The sequence below is a fragment of the Nerophis lumbriciformis genome, linkage group LG03, assembly GCF_033978685.3.
Source record: "Nerophis lumbriciformis linkage group LG03, RoL_Nlum_v2.1, whole genome shotgun sequence".
NCBI lineage: Eukaryota > Metazoa > Chordata > Actinopteri > Syngnathiformes > Syngnathidae > Nerophis > Nerophis lumbriciformis.
In genome coordinates, this window is record NC_084550.2 from 35,800,345 (window position 1) to 35,816,797 (window position 16,453).

General features: G+C 42.2%; 1 protein-coding gene across 3 annotated transcripts in view; it reads left to right on the forward strand.

The window, feature by feature from the left end:
• The window catches only part of phtf1 (putative homeodomain transcription factor 1), a 46,982-nt gene that overhangs the window by 17,690 nt on the left and 12,839 nt on the right, over positions 1–16,453 (forward strand). The window contains exons 8-10 of one of the 3 annotated variants that reach the window (XM_061937664.1): positions 5,114–5,278; positions 9,482–9,724; positions 9,804–9,932. In XM_061937664.1, coding sequence (XP_061793648.1) covers positions 5,114–5,278; positions 9,482–9,724; positions 9,804–9,932 — 537 coding nt within the window. The remainder of the gene's footprint in view (positions 1–5,113; positions 5,279–9,481; positions 9,725–9,803; positions 9,933–16,453) is intronic. The other 2 variants (XM_061937666.1, XM_061937665.1) reach the window with 2 other exon arrangements.

The window sequence follows — 16,453 nt, forward strand, 5'->3', positions numbered from 1 at the left end:
TATATATATATATATATATATATATATATGTATATATATATATATATATATATATATATATATATATGTATATATGTATATGTAGTTTAAAAATTTTGTATATACCGTATTTTTCGGACTATAAGTCGCAGTTTTTTTCATAGTTTGGCTGGGGGTGCGACTTATACTCAGGAGTGACTTATGTGTGAAATTATTAACACATTACCGTAAAATATCAAATAATATTATTTAGCTCATTCACGTAAGAGACTAGACGTATAAGATTTCATCGGATTTAGCGATTAGGAGTGACAGATTGTTTGGTAAACGTTCTATATGTTATAGTTATTTGAAAGACTTACCATAATATGTTACGTTAACATACCAGGCACGTTCTCAGTTGGTTATTTATGCGTCATATAACGTACACTTATTCAGCCTGTTGTTCACTATTCTTAATTTATTTTAAATTGCCTTTCAAATGTCTATTCTTGGTGTTGGGTTTTATCAAATACATTTCCCCAAAAAATGCGACTTATACTCCAGTGCGACTTATACATGTTTTTTTCCTTCTTTATAATGCATTTTCGGCGGGTGCGACTTATACGCCGGAGCGACTTATACTCCGAAAAATACGGTATATATATATATTGTAATGTAGTTTTAAAATGTTATATATATATATATATATATATATATATATATATATATATACAGTATATATATATAAATATATATGTGTCTGTTGTGTCCTTGAGCAAGACACTTCAGCCTTGCTCCTGATGGATGGTGGTTAGGGCCTTGCATGGCAGCTCCCGCCATCAATGTGTGAATGGGTGAATGTGGAAACAGTGTCAAAGCGCTTTGAGTACTTTGAAGGTAGAAAAGCGCTATACAAGTATAATCCATTTACCATTTACCATTTTAAAGTAATACCTTTGTGAAATGGAAAAAATACACAATGTAAAAAAAAAAATCCGGTGTTCACTTTTTGATATCAAAATAAAACACAAAGCAGTTCGGCTAATGAAGGTAAAGTCAAATAAATAAGCTTTGTTCTTATCCAACGCAACCTACAACAGTTTGGCCAACAAAAATAAAAAGTGACACCTCTCACATCGAATACACAATCTTCACAGCCTGCGTTCAATTCGATATGATGACAAAACATTTTAGCTAGTATTGATGTTATTTGAACACTAATACAGTTTGCAGTTAAATAAAGGAGTGAACATCCCAGTAAACAAACTAAAGACTTTATAAACAAGTTGAGGCAACATTCACGACACATCGCCTGCTGCATATTTCCTCACCTCATTAACTGTAAGTCACAGCAGCTGATGAAGGCTGTATTGAGAAAATAAAAGCAACATCAAACAGTTTTCTCCTTCGCTGTATACTTTTAGTGTGGGGACAAGTGCGTCTGTCTCCAATATTGTCCGCACCTGCCTCCATCTAAACACAGCAGTGCACTCTTAAACACACGGCGGGAAGCAAGGGAAAATGACGTTAAACCAAACGCTTGGCTCCGTTTACTCCGAGGGGAAATCTCCGGATCAAAGTCTGTGTCGTTGGTCCGTCATGATTATCAAGCCAAACGATGCTAGTGCGCATGCGCCTGACTTCGTGTTGCCTAAAATGCTTTAATAAATTACGTTTTTTCGGTGATTAAAAAAATAAACGCTATTACTAACCGTCTGGAATTTTATCACAAATTATCATTAAACCGTCAAGTCAAGGGCGGTCACGGCATGTTGTTGCCGCCGATATTGATCGATTCTTTAGGGCATGACGGCAAATGACAAGGGTGGTCGCAGCAGTTGCCGCGGTTGCCGTGGTTAAATTTGAGCCCTGCATTTGTAAAATCTCACATAGTTGTAATAGGAAAACTCCAAAGTGTCATTTTTCTTTTTTTTAATAAACATACTTAGTAAGTATGCTCTGGTCAGGTGCCGATTCCAATACCGATCATTGATACTATACACATGTAATGACCGTAATTTGTTCAATTTATTTATGGTGAGTGCTATCGACAGTTCAACAATATCAACACAATATTTAAACTAGTTCATTATTGTCATTTTAAATTGTTAGATATTTTTCTGCATTTTTATTATATATATAAATGTGTGTTTTTTATTATTATTTTATAGTCTCCAGCACCCCCCCGCGACCCCGAAAAGGACAAGCGGTAGAAAATGGATGGATGGATATATAAATATATTTATTTTTTGGAATTGTTTTTAAGAAGATAAAAATATCGCCCTAACCACTCTAGTATCAACCTTACACTGATACTACCCTTGGTATAGAAACTACCAATTTATGAATCGATCCACCCTCTTACGTGTCGTGTACTGACTGCGACAATGCTGACACACCAAAAGTAATTATCCTCTCTTTAGACGCTTATTGATCTACTTGCTAATTTCCTCTTAATAGCTACCTACTTTCCATCTATACGTCTGAAAGCGTTCATATGATTTTTTTACATGTAAAACAATTTCTTGTGTATAACATGTAATGCTGGTTCTTTGGTCAAAAATTTGCATACTGTAGATTTTGTTTTACAGACTGCCTCTGAGCCGCTTTCTGACCGTCTCTTCAGGATGCGCCGTTTTGTGGGTGGTCTAATTTATGAGCCTCCACTTTGACAGCGTCTTCTCCCTGCCAGCCATGTTGTATTTTTTAACGCTTCCATTGTGAGTCTACTGACAGATATACGTTAGAACTATACGCTACTTTGTATTAGAAATGGCAACAGCGGAGGATGCATGTGCATGTACGAGCCAGTCTGCCCCTCAACAAGAGGATAGAGAAAAACAAGGAACTTATTGACTACATCATCTGACTACAATGGCGCACTTCGAGTAAACCTGGAGCCTATCTTAATACACGAAGAGTAGTTTATTTGCCCTATAAGAGGTGATTTTTTTCTTATCTTTGGGGAACGTCTCCACACTGTGAATGTAGACACATAATTAGCTGCTAGCCAATTGTTGGACGGTTGGATACAAACAGATGAAAGTGTCAGCCTGAGAGAATCAGTATTAATCAGCAATGTCAATCGCATCCTTTTCCACGAAAATCGTCCGATTGATTGGCACATCCCTAATACTTACTGTACCTTGCAAATTAAGATAACTTACAATGGAAGTTAACAATTTTAACACCTTTTTTGGCATCTGAGAAAACAGCTGAAAACATAAAACCACACCAGCAACAACAATTCAAACAAACTCAATATGTCCATTAAAATGGTCAATGAATATTAGGGAATTGAAGAGTTGAACCAAGAAATATTTAATCAATAATAATGATTTGAATTCAATTTTACAGACTAAAATAATTGAAAGACTGACACTCTAATTTGATGTATCTGTAAATGTTTCTTTTTATCTGAAAAACAATAACCTTGTGTGTACAGTAAACCCAAGTTTATTCTTATTAATTAATTGGTTCTGAGCCCGACTGTGGTAGTTACATTTTGACAAAGTAGGAATTAATCATCATAACTCCAATATGTTTTATAATTGGGGCATAAAAAACATGTTTACGTACTTCTAAATATGTTTTTTAAACATTTATTAGATCCCTCTCGTCATGAAATAACACCCACATAGTAGTAATGCAGCATAAGGCTCTGCCAATCAGTGGCAGTTGTCTAGTCTCATCTAGTGGCCAATACTACTATAGTATTAATATTTGTAGTTCATTTAGCCATTTATTTTTTGTCCTTAAAAATGGAAGTAATTTTCAAAAGATACACACCGTATTTTTCAGACTATGAGGCACACTTAAAGTCCAAAACTCAACAGTGCGCCTTATAACGCGGTGCGCCTAATGAACGGAATAATTTTGGTTGTGCTTACCGACCTCAAAGCTATTTTATTTGGACATGGTAAATTGATAAATGTGACCAGTAGATGGCAGTCACACATAAAAGATATGTTTAGATTGCAATATGACTCAAGTACACAACACCAAAATTGTATATGTTCCATTGAAAATATAGAACATTACACACGGCGCTCAAAAATCTATCAAAATGTTTTAGTACGACTTTGGTTAGCTATGAAGCCGCACCGCTTGATGTATTGTACTGTGCTTCAACATACAAATATTATTATGGGGTGTGTTACACACACCCCATAATAATACGTAGGACATATTATCTGGCGTTTTGTTTCACAATATTATGCAAAAGCAACTTTTCTTATCATCTGGTACCTGCTGATCTGTAGTTGGGATCTGTATAAGTCCTGAAAATGTGCGCGTTTCCGCCTTTGTAGTCCGTGCCGACACCGTAGCTGAAAAGCTTCTTCTTTGTCTCTATCTTCTTGTTATTGAACATTCATTATCCGCTGTTGCCATTTCTAATATAAAGTAGTGCAAAGTTCTTACTTATATCTGTCAGTGAACTCGCCATGAAAGCGCTAAAACATACCGGTGTAGTGAGTTTACATAATTCACCCAAGGAACTTTAGTTATTAGAGAGTTCCGGTCGGACGTTTTTTTCACGGGACACATTTCTGGTGTTATTTCACTAGTGAGCCACGGATGAGGAGATTCTGCTCCATTATTGATTCAAATAAAGTCTGAATGTCATTAAAACAATTAGCTCCATCTTTTGACACTTGTTCCACTCCCGTCCTTGCACGCTACACCGCTACAACAAAGATGACGGAGAAAAGACGCTGCCGAAGGTGAGCCACGTAAATAAGACCGCCCACAAAACGGCGCCTCCTGAAGCAACTGTCAGAAAGCGGCTTGAAGATGATCGGTAAAACATCATCTATGCAACATTTTGACCAAAGATCCACCATTACATGTAGACCATAAGGAAATGTTTTCAATTTATAAAAATAATATAACCCTTTTAATGCGCCCTATAATCCGACGCGCGTTTTGTATGAAAATAGACCTGACTAGACCCACTCATTGGCAGTGCGCCTTATAATCCGGTGCGCCCTACGGTCCGGAAAATACGGTACATGCTTTAAAAAAATCTACAATGGAGTAAAACGGCAAACTTAAAAGCACTACATGGCGAGGGACGACTATGTAGCAATACAAAAAATCTGTAAATAACAAATACATTCTGTTGGTAAAATGTACTATTTGTTTAATGTAGAGCAAAAGAAAGTCAGACTTTGGAGCATCTGACGAGCTCTCTAGTGAAGAAGAGGACGGGGTGCAACCAGTGGAAGTGATTCATCCTCCTCAGGAGAAATGTGCAGCCTCGCAGTCTTCTTTGAGGTCAAGAAAGTCCAACCCAAAAGCTGCGGTGAGGCCTCAGGTGAACTTTACAATCCATATGAATTGTCTGATGAGCAACACATTTCCCCTTCAGTCCTGTGTAGGGATGTATACCGAGTACCGGTATTTTTTGGACTGGTTCCTAGTTGGGTTAAGATTTTCTGTATTTTTATTTTATCCAGCTGACCGACGTTTACTTGTGCTGCTGCAACGCATAAACATCATCATAAACATGATAATCAGTTATAAATAATGACAAATAAGGAAGCAACACCACACAAGCGTTTGTAACACAACAATATTTCCTCCTCAAAGTCACACACGCTAATAAGAGTTGGTGTCTGTTTGAAGTGAACGCGCTTTACTCACGAGTCACGACCGTTGCTACCGCGATTCATCAAGCGTCCTCTTAGCGATCCAGTGAGCCATTATTAATCCACTCAAAAAAGTGAAAAGTTGAACTAATATAATAATCCATAAAGTTGCTCTGAGGCAATGACAAAACTCTAGTCTCCATCTAACGTCACTCCATCGTTTGTGTGGCATCAAAACACACCTTTAATGCACACCCACCTCACATGCTAATTGATTTACCGTATTTTTCGGATTATAAGTCACAGTTTTTTTCATAGTTTGGCCGTGGGTGCGACATATACTCTGGAGCCACTTGTGTGTGAAATTATTAACATATTACCGTAAAATATCAAATAATATTATTTATCTCATTCGCGACGTATATATGTTTTTTTCCTTCTTTATTGTGCATTTTCTGCCGGTGCGACGTATACTCCGGAGCGACTTATAGTCCGAAAAATACGGTATGTTCTATGTTTTATGTGATATATCATGTAGAATCACATGAATAGGTCAATATTATTTCCATCTTAGTGTAATTGTAATGAATAGAAACACAGTGATGAACCTGTTTGGTCTTTGCAAGATGATGACAAAACAACTGCATTGCACCTTGCTCTGCTAAACATTGTTGACTTGTTTTAGACCTAAAAAGTAGGTGTTGTTAAAATACTTTCCTGTGTTTTAAAAAAGTGTCAGCCAAAACTGTCCGCTGTTAAGAAACATCTCTAACACAAAAAACTTTGTCTAAACACAAGAATATTACACCTAGATCGGGGGTGTCCAAACTATGGGCCACGGGCCAAGTGCGGCCCGCCAGCCTCTTCAATATTTCCCGCGAGACATCATGAGTTCAACAACGCATGCACCGGAGTGCTTTCAAATTAATCTTAAATACCAGACAGTCTCTTGTCTACATATTTGCTGCCATCTTGTGGAAAATGTGAGTAAATCAGGTTAATGACCTTTGAAAGTACTTTTGAAATAATAGCATTATTATTATTTAATAATATTATTTGACACAATCCAAACAACCTTCTCTAGTCATGGTGGGGGGAAAAATGCATCTAACATAAAGATCAACACATAGTTACACATAACACAACCTGCTCACTTAACTTTGTGGATATTATGATCAACGTACAAATACAAAAAAAAATAATCAAAATTAGATTAATTTAAATCCATTAGTGTGCAAGATAGGAAATATGTAAAACCCTCTCTTCACACTTATCAATGTTTGGCTCATTTTAGCTGCTTGATGTTTCTGATTTACTTCTGATTTCTGATTGATTACAACATTTTAAGAAGGTCGTCACAGCGTTGTCCCGATACCAATATTTTGGTACCGGTACCAAAATATATTCCGATACTTTTCGATACTTTTCTAAATAAAGGGGACCACAAAAAATGCATTATTGGCTTTATTTTAACAAAAAATCTTATGGTACATTAAACATATGTTTCTTGTTGCAATCGAAGAACATTTTTTTCCTTAAATAAAATTGTGAACATACTAGACAACTTGTCTTTTAGTAGTAAGTAAACAAACAAAAGCTCCTAATTAGTCTGCTGACGTATGCAGTAACATATTGTGTCATTTATCATTCTATTATTTTGTCAACATTATGAGGGACAAGCTGTAAAAATGTATTATTAATCCACTAGTTAATTTACTGTTAATATCTGGTTATTTTCCGTTTCAACAAAAGTTATGACACTTTTAACTTCTGTTAAAATGTCATAATCAGCTCATGTAAAATTAGTTTTGGATAATACCACAAATTTAGGTATCGATCCGATACCAAGTAGTTACTGGATCATACATTGGTCATATTCAAAGACCTCATGCATCCAGGGACGTATTTAGAGTTTATAAACATAATATGATTTTTTAAAAAGGAAAAAAGATTTTGTGACGAAAAAAATATTGACGTATGGGGCGGTATAGCTCAGTTGGTTGAGCGGCCGTGCCAGCAACTTGAGGGTTGCAGGTTCGATCCCCGCCTCCGCCATCCTAGTCACTGCCGTTGTGTCCTTGGGCAAGACACTTTACCCACCTGCTCCCAGTGCCACCCACACTGGTTTAAATGTAACTTAGATATTGGGTTTCACAATGTAAAGCGCTTTGAGTCACTTGAGAAAAAGCGCTATATAAATGTAATTCACTTCACTTCACGTAATCCTAGTAGTAGATCCACCGTGTAGATCCACCCAAGGCGTTTGTTTACATTCAGGTAAGCTACGGTGTGTAGTGAAGCATGTTTAGCTATTCCTCGTCCTGTAGGGATGATACTTGTAAGAAACTCACTTTATTTGTCGCCATGAAGGCGAGGATTAGTGATTTAGATGTAGCTAAAACACTGCCGACTGCGGATGGATGCTAGCGGCTAGCTAGCGAGCCATGTCTTAAAGCACCTCTTCCTGAAGGCATTTCAGTGTTATAACTTCACCTTTGTTTAATTTTTAGGCCAAAATGCGTCCGTTCTCCCTTTTCTGTTTACACACTGTGTCTGCTCGTAACTACTCCGTGATTGTGCACTGCCGAACATGCTCCTATGCTCGTAAAACCAGCAATGTCACAACGTGACGACGCGCCGTCATGCCCGTTAAAAAATAAATAAATTGGGGAACTGGTACTTTTCAAACAGAGTATAGTGCCGTTTTTGATTCATTGGTACCGCAATACTATTCTAGTACCGGTATACCTAGTCGTCACAAAAGTAAATAATGCAGGAGTCAAACTTTCACATTCTCTTAATATCCAACTATATTAATTATATATCCATTATATTAATTGTATAGCCATCATACTAATATAATATGTACGTACACATCCCTAGTCCTGTAGATGGTAGTCAAACATCTTAATTAGAGATGTCCGATAATGGCTTTTTTGCCGATATCCGATATTCCGATATTGTCCAACTCTTAATCACCGATTCCGATATCAACCGATACCGATATATACAGTCGTGGAATTAACACATTATTATGCCTAATTTTGTTGTGATGCCCGGCTGGATGCATTAAACAATGTAACAAGGTTTTCCAAAATAAATCAACTCAAGTTATGGAAAAAAAATGCCAACATGGCACTGCCATATTTATTATTGAAGTCACAAAGTGCTTTTTTTTTTTAACATGCCTCAAAACAGCAGTTTGGAATTTGGGATATGCTCTCCCTGAGCATATCCCAAATTTAGGAGGTTTAGTTGGGCAGGGGTGGGGGTGGGGGGATTGAGGTGGGGTGGGGGGTAACGGGGTGTATATTATAGCGATCCGGAAGAGTTAGTGCTGCAAGGGGTTCTGGGTATTTGTTCTGTTGTGTTACGGTGCGGATGTTCTCCCGAAATGTGTTTGTCATTCTTGTTTGGTTGGGTTCACAGTGTGGCGCATATTTGTAACAGTGTTAAAGTTGTGTATATGGCCACCCTCAGTGTGACCTGTATGGCTGTTGACCAAGTATGCTTTGCATTCACTTGTGTGTGTGTGAAAAGCCGTAGATATTATGTGACTGGGCCGGCACGCAAAGGCAGTGCCTTTAAGGTTTATTGGTGCTCTGTACTTCTCCCTACGTCCGTGTACACAGCGGCGTTTTAAAAAGTCATACATTTTACTTTTTGAAACCGATACCGATAATTTTGAAACCGATACCAATAATTTCCGATATTACATTTTAAAGCATTTATCGGCCAATAATATTGGCAGTCCGATATTATCGGACATCTCTAATCTTAATAGTATGACAGCTTTTTTTTATCCTGATCTGCTGCACCAGCTTGTGACATAGAAACAACTGCATGTGTGTTATAGTGGTTTGCATCGGTGTAGAACTGCAAGTATCATACAGAGAGATGTTCCTCATATGTTACTTGTGCAAAGGTAGGAATGCGCCAGTGCCTTCAGGGTGAAGCCACGAGAGTTAGAGCGCCTCAGACCGAGCACGGGCTCCCGTCCGGCCTCTGACACCGACGACACCATGTGGGAGGAGCTTCTCCAGGGACCGGACACTGTCTCCACCGGCAGCAGCGACAGCGAGGACAACGGGAGGTTTGCCGCCAGCTTGGCACTTCAGCAGAACACCACGCTGAGCAGCGATGACGAGAGCCTGCAGCAAGGCATCACTGGAGTACGGTTACCAACTACGCCTTTCAGATATGGTTTCTGTGTTATGATTGTGCGCATTAATCATGTGCATTGTGTGGCAGCACCAGCTGTCTTGGCTCCAGGCGTGCCATCCTGCCAAGGACCGAGTAAGTGCCATCATTTGGGAGCAGGGCGAGTGTAAGAAAGCAGACATGTCCGTGTTGGAGATCAGCGGGATCATACTCACTCGGGTACGGCGGCCATAGCCTTTTAAACCTCTTACATGACAATGTGCTGCACTACAAAAAACATGCTGATGTTGCAAAAGGCACATAAACTTGGAGGAATGGAATCAAAAACAACTTTAGGTAGTCGGTAGAGCTGTGAATCTTTGGGCACCACACAATTCAATTCAATTCTTCGGGGTAACGATTCGATTCAGAATCGATTCTCGATCAAAATCTATACTTTTTTAATAACATTGGGTGCCAGTTCTATGATTAACTACATTCCTCCATAAAATAGAAAATCAGATATGATACATTTCTATTTTATTTAAAAGAAAACATTTAATAAAGTTATTGGGCCCGAGCTCATCTAAGATGGACTGATGCAAAGTGGAAAAGTGTTCTGTGCTCTGACGAGTCCACATTTCAAATTGTTTTTGGAAACTGGACGTCGTGTCGTCCGGGCCAAAGAGGAAAAGAACCATCCGGATTGTTCTAGGCGCAAAGTTCAAAAGCCAGCATCTGTGATGGTATGGGGGTGTATTAGTGCCCAAGGCATGGGTAACTTACACATCTGTGAAGGCACTATTAATGCTGAAAGGTACATACAGGTTTTGGAGCAACATACTGTATGTTGTCATCCAAGCAACGTTATCATGGACGCCCCTGCTTATTTCAGCAAGACAATGCCAAGCCACTTCTTACAACAGCGTGGCTTCATAGTAAAAGAGTGTGGGTACTAGACTGGCCTGCCTGCAGTCCAGATCTGTCTCCCATTGAAAATGTGTAGCGCAATATGAAGCCTAAAATACCACGACAGAGACTCCGGACTGTTGAACAATTTAAGCTTAAGTTTCTCATTTCGAACTTTAAGTATCTTGTCTTTGCAGTCTATTCAATTGAATATAAGTGGAAAGGGATTTGCAAATAATTGTATTCTGTTTTTATTTACGATTTACACAACGTGCCAGCTTCACTGGTTTTGGGTTTTGTACATAAACAATATGATTTGTCTGAGTGGCTGGACAGGAAGGATTACAAACTTTTTTTGAATTTTTTTTAATACATTTTAGATTTTGTTTTAATCTATTAAGAATCATTACAAACAATAATCACAAATAATTCGAAAATCTATTTTTTTGACACGCCCTAATATCTACATGGGTTGACTTTAGCCTACTAAATTTAAAAAAACATTTTTTAATAACATTGGGTGTCAGTTCTACATTCTTCCATAAAATAGATGGAAGTGCTCTGAGAAATTGCTATATTACTGAAAATAAAACCTTGAATAAAGTCAAATACAAATAAGGCAAGGTACCTAACACTTCTCTTTCGTAAAGTAAATGTGTACAGCAGATATAGATCATCTACATCAATGATATGATTTGTCTGAGTGGCTGGACAGGATGGATTAAAACAATAAATAAATAAATATATATATACTGTATATATATTTTTTTATATAAACATTTTTGAATCTCTTAAGAATCATTACAAATAAGAATCTCAAATAATTTGAAAATCAATTATTTTGACACCCCTAATATCTAGATGGGTTGTCTTTAGCCTACTAAACTTTTTTTTTAATAACAATGGGTGCCAGTTCTATGATTAACTACATTTCTCCATAAAATAGATACACAGCTCTGATAAATGTATACATTTCTTAAAAGAAAACTGGTTTTGTTTAACAAAATTTAACTCAAACATCTAATAAAGTCAAATACAAATAAGACAACAAGAGAACACTTCTGTTTTTTTAAAGTAAATACACTATATTGTCAAAAGTATTTGGCCACCCATCCAAATGATCAAAATCAGGTGTCCTAATCACTTGGCCCGGCCACAGGTGTTTAAAATCAAGCACTTAGGCATGGAGACTGTTTCTACAAAGATTTGTTAAAGAATGGGCCGCTCTCAGGAGCTCAGTGATTTCCAGCGTGGAACTGTCATAGAATGTCACCTGTGCAACAAATCTCGTCGTGACATTTCCTCGCTCCTAAATATTCCAAAGTCAACTGTCAGCTTTATTATAAAAAAAATAGAAGCGTTTGGGAACAATAGCAACTCAGCCACGAAGTGGTAGACCACGTAAACTGATAGAGAGGGGTCAGCGGATGCTGAAGCGCATAGTGCAAAGAGGTCGCTGACTTTCTGTACAGTCAGTTGCTACAGAGCTCCAAACTTCATGTGACCTTCCATTTAGCCCACGTACAGTACGCAGAGAGCTTCGTGGAATGAGTTTCCATAGCCAAGCAGCTGCTTCTTAGCCATACATCACCAAGTCCAATGCAAAGCGTCGGATGCAGTGGTGTAAAGCAAGTCGCCACTGGACTCTAGAGCAGTGGAGACGCCTTCTGTTGAGTGATAAATCACTCTTTTCCATCTGGCAATCTGATGGCCGAGTCTGGGTTTGGAAGTTGCCAGGAGAGCGGTACATTTCGGACTGCATTGTGCCAAGTGTGAAATTTGGTTTAGGAGGAATTATGGTGTGGGGTTGTTTTTCAGGAGTTGGGCTTGGTCCCTTAGTTCTAGTGAAAGGAACTTTGAATGCTCCAGGATACCAAAACATTTTGGACAATTCCATGCTCCTAACCTTGTGGGAACATTTTGGAGCAGGCCCCTTCCTTTTCCAACATGACTGTGCACCAGTGCACAAAGCAAGGTCCATAAAGACATGGATGACAGAGTCTAGTGTGGATGAACTTGACTGGCCTGCACATAGTTCTGACCTGAACCCGATAGAACACCTTTGGGATGAATTAGAACGGAGACTGAGAGAGCCAGGCCTTCTCGACCAACATCAGTGTGTGACCTCACCAATGCGCTTTTGGAAGAATGGTGGAAAATTCCTAGAAACACACTCCGCAACCTTGTGCACAGCCTTCCCAGAAGAGTTGAAGCTATAATAGCTGCAAAAGGTGGACCGACATCATATTGAACCCTGTGGGTTAGGAATGGGATGGCACTTCAAGTTCATATGTGAATCAAGGCAGGTGGCCAAATACTTTTGGCAATATAGTGTATGTACAGCAGGTATGATCATCTACATCAATAATATGATTTGTCTGACTGGACAGAACAGATGGGGGGAAAAAAAAAAGTATATATATATATATATATATGTATATATTGTTGTGCTCGTGGCGTGAAAGCAAGACAACTTTAAGTATAGTTGACACACAAAAACGTGTGCGTCGTTTATTCTTCCAAGCACAAGCAAGAATGAATGATATCAAAACAAAAACTCAAATCTCGCGGGAACAACAAACCCCCACCTTTGCGAGAATCTACTGACGGCCACTTAAAGGGGCCGCGCCGAATTACTCGCTCTTAACTGCACACAAAGAACAACATTGTCATATGCACAATAGAACAGTACAGTGAATGATGACAAAGTCAAATAACAGGTGTGGTGAATTATGTCCTTAAATCAACCGCTACACACGTCCCCCCAGAATTCGCCACCACAAAGAAAACAAACCGTCAATGGACAGGGGCACGGACGGGCCGACCAGACCGGGTGCGCCGGACCGGTACCAACGCCGGGGAGTCAGCAGGGGGGACCGGAAGGGCACCTGCACTGTCCAAGGTCCCGGGGGCCTGCGTAGAAGGATGCATAACATTATCATGGGGCCTAGGTAGAGCGGGCGGACGACCCCGGCCCGGGGGTACGGCCGTGGTAACCGGCTGACTAAGATCCAAGTGGGCCGCTTTCAGCCGGTCCACCGTGATCTTTTCAGACCGACCCCCGATGTCCAACAGAAAATGTTTGTCACCGCTCTCTAGGACGCGAAATGGCCCATCGTAAGGAGGCTGAAGGGGGCCGCGGTGGGCGTCGTGTCGGACAAAAACAAACGCTGCTCCCTTTAAGGAAGCGGGAACATGAGGCGGCGTAAGGCCGTGTTGAGAAGTGGGGATGGGGGCAAAACTCTTGGCGGCATCGAGGAGAGCAGCTCGCTGCTTACCGGCGGACCAAGGTGTCGTCGTGCTAGGAATAAAGTCGCCTGGCACTCGCAGGGGCTGGCCATACACCAACTCTGCCGAGGAAGATTGCAAGTCTTCCTTGGGGGCAGTCCGAAGCCCCAGCATCACCCAAGGGAGCTTGTCTACCCAAGCGCTGTCCTTCAGGGACGCCCTAAGTGCTGCCTTCATGGACCTGTGAAATCGCTCACACATACCATTGGCCTGCGGGTGATACGCCGTCGTGTGGTGGAGTTTCACCTCCGCCACCTCCGCGGAGGTGGCGGACGTCAGAGGTACTGCCTCCGGCCAGCGGGTGGTCCTGTCGACCATCGTGAGGAGGTATGTGCAGCCGCGTGAGGATGGGAGAGGTCCGACCAGGTCCACATTGACATGGTCAAAACGGCGCTCCGGAACCGTAAACGGTGCCAGTGGGGCCCGCGTGTGGCAGTGCACTTTTGAGCGCTGGCATGCCACACATGTGGAAGCCCAGTCCCTAACGTTTTTTTTCAGTCCACGCCAGACAAATTTTGCAGCAACCAGCCGCTGGGAAGGTTTCCTCCCAGGGTGGGAAAGGCCGTGGATGGAGTCGAACACGCGCCGCCTCCAAATGGCGGGCACGAGGGGCCGTGGCCGACCGGTAGCGACGTCACAAAGGAGTGTAACCCCGGTGTCCTCAAATGGGACCTCAGACAACCGAAGCCCTGTGGCTGCAGCCTTCAGAGCTTGGATGTCTGGGTCGTCGGCCTGGTCAAATGCCATTTGTGCAAAATCGAGTCCCACATGGACAGCGCTCGCGACGGCTCGGGAAAGGCAATCAGCCACGACATTGCTCTTACCAGCAAGGTGCTGGATGTCCGTCGTGAACTCTGAGACGTAGGAGAGGTGCCTCTGTTGCCGAGCTGACCACGGTTCAGCCGTCTTGGCCATCGCGAAAGTGAGGGGTTTGTGGTCCACAAAAGCCGTGAAAGGCCGGCCTTCAAGCAACGAACGGAAATGGCGTATGGCCAGATAGAGGCCAAGGAGCTCACGGTCAAATGTGCTATATTTCCGCTCGCAGGGACGCAACTGCCTGCTAAAGAAAGCCAAAGGCTGCCAAGTGCCACCCGCCCACTGCTCATGCACTGCACCTACAGCATAGTCTGACGCGTCCGTGGTGATTGCAATAGGAGCATCAGGTAATGGGTGTGCCAGCAGGGTAGCGTTAGCGAGAGCAGACTTGACCCCCAAAAAAGCAGTGTGCCGTGCGTCAGACCAGTCCACCATGTGCTTGGGAGCAGCTCCTTTAAGAGCATCATACAGCGGCCGCATGAGGTCAGCTGCTCGGGGAATGAAACGATGGTAAAAATTTACCATGCCAAGGAACTCCTGAAGAGCCTTAACCGTGAGTGGGCGGTGGAAGTTTGCGATGGCAGCAACCTTCGCTGGGAGGGGAACTGCCCCGCACTCAGTGACACGATGTCCGAGGAAGTCGATTACAGACTACCCGAACTGGCACTTAGCTGGGTTAACAATGAGCCCGTGTTGGCTAAGGCGCTGAAAAAGGGACCTGAGGTGGGTCACATGCTCGGCCTGAGAGGTGCTTGCGACCAGGATATCATCCAAATAGACAAATAGAAACGGCAAGTCACGTAAAACAGAGTCCATTAACCGCTGGAAAGTCTGTGCGGCACTCTTAAGGCCAAAAGGCATACGTAAAAATTCAAACAGTCCAAATGGGGTGATGACCGCTGTCTTCGGGATATCAGAGGGGTGGACCGGCACCTGATGATAGCCCCGGACGAGATCTACCTTAGAAAACACAGATTTTCCAGCGAGGTTGGCGGAAAAATCTTGTATGTGGGGGACCGGATAACGGTCCGGGGTAGTCGCCTCGTTGAGTATGCGGTAATCACCGCATGGCCGCCAACCACCCCCGGGCTTCTCCACCATGTGGAGGGGCGACGACCACGGGCTGTCTGAGCGGCGAATGATCCCGAGGCGTTCCATGGTCTCGAATTCAGCTCTAGCGATGGAGAGCTTAGCAGGGTCCAAACGCCGGGCTCGTGCATGCACAGGGGGGCCCGCGGTGGCAATGTGGTGTTCCACACCATGCTTGGCGGTAGATGATGAGAACGTGGGCTGCGCCAGGGTGGGGAACTCGGCGAGGAGGCGCAGAAAAACGTCTGCGATGGGTAGCATGCTGGAAAGCCTGATGGAGTCTGTCGCGCTGAGACTGCACTTGTACGAGCAGAACGTAATCGCATCCACCAAACGCCTGTTTTTAACATCCACAAGGAGGCCGAAAGCACCGAGAAAATCTGCACCGATGAGCGGCACCGTCACTTTAGCAGTCACAAAGTCCCAACTGAAACGCTGTCCACAGTTCCACATACCGTATTCCGTAAGTGCGGATAGGGCTGCCATTGGCCGCTTCCATGGGGGGGCCATGCGACTCAGACAGCATGTCCAACCTTGATGCTGGTAGGACGCTCCTCTGCGCGCCGGTGTCACACAGGAACCGTCGCCCAGAGAGGGAGTCCTGGATGAAGAGCAGCCTGCCCGCACTGCCGACGCTCATGGCCACTGCTGAACGCCGG